The sequence below is a fragment of the Arachis ipaensis genome, chromosome B06 (assembly GCF_000816755.2).
Source record: "Arachis ipaensis cultivar K30076 chromosome B06, Araip1.1, whole genome shotgun sequence".
NCBI lineage: Eukaryota > Viridiplantae > Streptophyta > Magnoliopsida > Fabales > Fabaceae > Arachis > Arachis ipaensis.
In genome coordinates, this window is record NC_029790.2 from 87,828,412 (window position 1) to 87,832,980 (window position 4,569).

At 34.8% G+C, this 4,569-nt stretch overlaps 1 protein-coding gene across 1 annotated transcript; it reads left to right on the forward strand.

Annotated features, from left to right (window-relative positions):
* Positions 447-2,434, forward strand: LOC107604641 (uncharacterized protein At3g28850). The gene has a single exon (XM_016306272.2). The coding sequence runs from the start codon at positions 641-643 to the stop codon at positions 1,946-1,948; it is 1,308 nt and encodes a 435-aa protein (XP_016161758.1). The 5' UTR covers positions 447-640; the 3' UTR covers positions 1,949-2,434.

Genomic DNA, 4,569 nt, shown 5'->3' on the forward strand with positions numbered 1-4,569 from the left:
TGGACAAGTGGCACGCTAGAGGATTGTAAGATGCACTGGAGGAGATGCGGTGCTATGGAGCACCACAGAGTCCACCGTTACCGAACTGATTTTTGTCAATTTTTATCGAATTTAATCGGTTTTCTCCGATTCTCGCCAGTTTATGTCGGTTTCCATTTTTAAATGGTCCAAAAAATAAATCAAATCAGTTATGATCTAGTTCATCAGTTTTTCGGTCGAACCGACAGTCCGGTTCGATTTTTACAACTATGATGTATACGTGTATAGTTTTCTTTTACTATTTTTGGTATTAGTGTTAGTGTATAGTTTCTTGCTTCGTAGGTATTATGCGCTGGTCCAGTTCGTCTGGTATTGGGCCTTGTACCATTTCTGCACACACACAAAAACTAAGACAAAAACAAATGGTTTTACCGAAAAGCCCTTCGTTATGACAGAGAGATTCGAAATTTTCGGACCGTTGGGGCCCGTTGCGTTGAAGGTAACGGTTAGAATTGGGAAGCAAAAACTTCCCCTTCTGGGTAGCAGTGCCGTTGTTGTCTTCACCTTTTTGTGTTTCTCATCACGCACAACCCCCTTAAAACTAACAAAAACTTCAGACAAAGACACTCCGAGGAAGAACACATAGAGAGGGAGATAGAGAATGGGCTGTGTCTCCTCAAAATGCATCAGGGAGGAAATCAAGCTAGAAGAACAACAACACCATGTCACTCTCACCAACAATGGTGGCGGCGGTTACTTGAACCACGTGGTGTCTCTCACTTCTACCACCTACGGAGCACTTAAGTTAGACAACGAACAACAACATCCAACCCCCAAGAAAACACAATGCGTCGTCACCACTGCTTCTTCTGATTCTAAGACTCACAGGGAATCTCCATCCCCATCACCTGCTCGCAAAGAAGAGAAGCCAGAGGCCATCATCAACACTTGGGAACTCATGGAAGGTCTCGAAGAGGAAACGCAACTACAATTGCAACCGCTCACGGTCAAGAAGAGTCCCAAGTCAACGCCTTTTCTTCGCGGCTTCACTGCTACTACTCCTTCTGACACCACCAAAAGAAGCCCTTCCTTGAAGTTGGTGAAGAGATCCATCGGGAAGGAGAATAAAGTTCTTCAGGATAATAACGGTTTCACCAGAGGAGGTGGTGTTAGGCGCTTGGATTATCCAAGCCCTAAGAGCAATAATGTTCTCAAAACTGCACATTCTTGCCCCAACACTTGCAAGCCAGCGTTCAATTCGGGGTTTCAACCAAAAGGGTCTCCGATTCACGCAAAAAGGAATAGTGTTGGTAGTGAAACCGGGTCCGCGAAATCGTTGCAGAGGAAGAGTCCCCTGTTTGATCCAGACCTCGTTGCTTCATACGAAAGGGAACTCTCAGAAGAAGAAGAACAAATCAAGAGAATGATTTGGGCAACTCCGAGAACGCGAAGAGCAAGAAAATCAATAGACTCGATGAAACTTCTTCAGTCTTTCGAGAAGAAGTGCCCTCCTGGAGGAGAAAACGTCATTGTTATATACACCACAACGTTACGAGGTATAAGGAAGACATTTGAAGATTGCAACAAAGTTCGGTCCATCATTGAATCCTATTGCGTTCACGTGGTGGAGCGCGATGTTTCCATGGACTCGGGGTTCAAAGAGGAGTTGCGGAAGCTAATGGGGACAAAAGAAGTGAAGGTTCCTGTTGTGTTCGTGAAGGGAAGGTTGGTTGGAGGTGCTGAACAAGTTGTGAAGCTCGAAGAAGAGGAGAAGCTCGGTGCTCTTTTTGAAGGGATACCCATGGCGGTGGGGGGCGGTGGCTGTGAAGGATGCGGTGGCGTTAGGTTTCTGATGTGTGTGGCGTGCAATGGGAGCTGCAAGGTTTTGGATAGTGAGGATCCTAAGAAGACTGTGAGGTGTGGTAAGTGCAATGAGAATGGAATTGTTCAGTGTCCCCTTTGTTGCTAAATGATTTATTGTCCTCAGAGATTTTCTTAAAACATCTTTTTAGTTACTAAATGAAGAAAAAATTGATTTTTTTTTACTTCATTTAGCATTTAGAAATTTGTTTAAGAAGATTTTCAGGATGATAAATTATTACTCGTGTTTGTGTTGTTTGGGATATGATTTATCTTTTGGTGGTGATTTTTAATCATGTTTAACCTTAGGTTAGGGGTTCTAAAGCTTTTTTTAGTTCCCTGTTGTTTGATTCTTTTAATTGATTGTATTGTATTTGGGAACACTGCTTGTTACTAATCTAATTCTAACACCAACATGCACCATTAGTCCTTTTTTTGGTAATTGATTAGAAATAGGTCAAAAGCGTTTCTTATCCAATATTTTTATGATTATTTGCTTGGTTGACCACTATGAAGTTTGCTGCTTCATTGTGGGAAAACATGTTTCATTAGATGATTTGGCTATCAACATCTTTACATCACCACAGTTGCCGTTCTTGTTATAATTATTATTTTACTTTGTCCCTTTGTAAAGCCGACAAGATTCAGGAAACGATTTTTTTTTGTTTTTAATTTTTATTTTTGGTTTGGATCAAGAAATGAGTCTTATTGTCAAGAAAGACAGAGACTCAACTCATCTAATCTACCCAGACCTGAACAGGTGTATCGTGTAGGAATTCCTGGCTGTCGTTATTTTTTTCTGTTCTTCACATTCAAGATCTTTTTTCAGTATTTGAATCCATTATGTCTATTGTCTAATTAAATAATTAAAGTGACTGTTATCCCAAAGAGTGAATAATGATAACAGGTTGGTTCATATTAACATTTTTGTATTTATAATTTATATACTTCTTGTATAGCAAAATCCGTTGGGTAGAATTTTACTGATATAAAAATATGACATCCTTTAAAAACAAAGGAGGAATGTTACATGCATGCAGGATTTATTATTTTTTAATTAGTAGTTAGTTAGCAATGGTTAAAAATATAGACTAAAAGAATGTTATTGAATTGCCAAATTAAAAGAACTGAATTAATGACTAAAAATAACAAATTCATTTAGTTCTTGAACTTTTTCAAAAGAAAAAAATAATCTCACATCTTCATTTTTTATACATACGTAAAACAATATATCTATGAATCAATCTATCGATCTATCTTCTATTATATAAAGAGATATGGAAGTAGTTTAGGGTCTATATTATTTTTTTAAAGTATCTTTTCTTATATGTAGTTTATGAAATAAAATATTGTTATTTATTATCTTGACTACTTTTAAATTTATTATTATTATTATTATTATTATTATAAAAAAATAATAAGTGAATAAATTTTCCAATCCTTTTATTCACTCCATCTAAATCCTCACCAGGGTATTCGGATTGAACTGGGTCGGATTTAGGAGGATATAAGAATAAAACTAATTAAATTATCATCAGGTCAGTTTGAATCGAATTAGACATTTTTTTAGAGTAAAATTGAACTAATCCAAACTGATTATTTTCGAGTTGGATTAGGTCAGATAATTAAATATGTAACTAAATCTTAAATTAAAAAAATAAAAAATTGAAATGAAGGAAAAAAATTTATATAATAACAAAAAATAAGAATAAATATGTTAAACAAATAATTTAGAATGGCAGCATTTTATGAAAGCTGTTAAAATTGCAACATAGTCATTATTTTTTTTTTTTTAAATCAACCAACTGTAGAATGCTTTAAGAAAACAATTAACAAGTATAGGGAACAGAAAATTGCATAAAATCCATTTTGAAATAGAGCATACCCATACCAATTTGTTTTAAATTAACTAACTGCAAAATTATTTTGAAAAACATTAACAAGTAGAGAAAATATGAATTGCATAAAGTCCAATTTGATGGGCTAATATTGATGAAGCATTGAAGCAGATAGCTAAATCAGAAGAAAAATAGTCGGTAGTGACACGATGGTGAAGAGCCATAGAGGATGCACCAGAGGCAGAGGAGCTGACGAGGACCGTCGCACCAGACTCAGAGGAGCCAAGGAGACAAGATGCACCAGACGAAGACAAGCCTTGGAGAACCGCCGTATCGAACGCGAATGTTAAGAACTGGTTTAGAAAATTTCACGTTACAAAGTTTAAATTTGTTATAGAGTTTTAAACTGGAATTTAACACTATTAAAATTTAGTTAAAAGATTTCACAAATATTCAAAATAAAAACAGAGAGTTTAGTCTCAGGTCATTTTCTCTTGAAATCACAATAAAGTGCATAATTATTGACTATGAAAAATTAGGGAGTTTGATAGCAAATAACAGAAATTTAAATAATAAAAAATAAAAAAAAGTAAATAATAACTAAATATCAAAAGGAATTAACTAAGAGTAATTAAAAAAAATTAAGTAGAGCAATTAAGGAAATTAACTAAAAAAAAAGTAAATTCAAATTTCAAAAGATTTTGATAAGAATTGAAGGTTAATGATCAACATCTTTATCAATAATCACAACATGATAATTACAAAAGACAAACATAATTTGTCAATTTCTACAAATTAAAAAAAGTTAATTAAGTTTAATTAACTCTAATCCACAAGTCCTAACTAACTTATTAATTGAATTAATAAAAGATTAGTGTTAGTGAAAACAAGA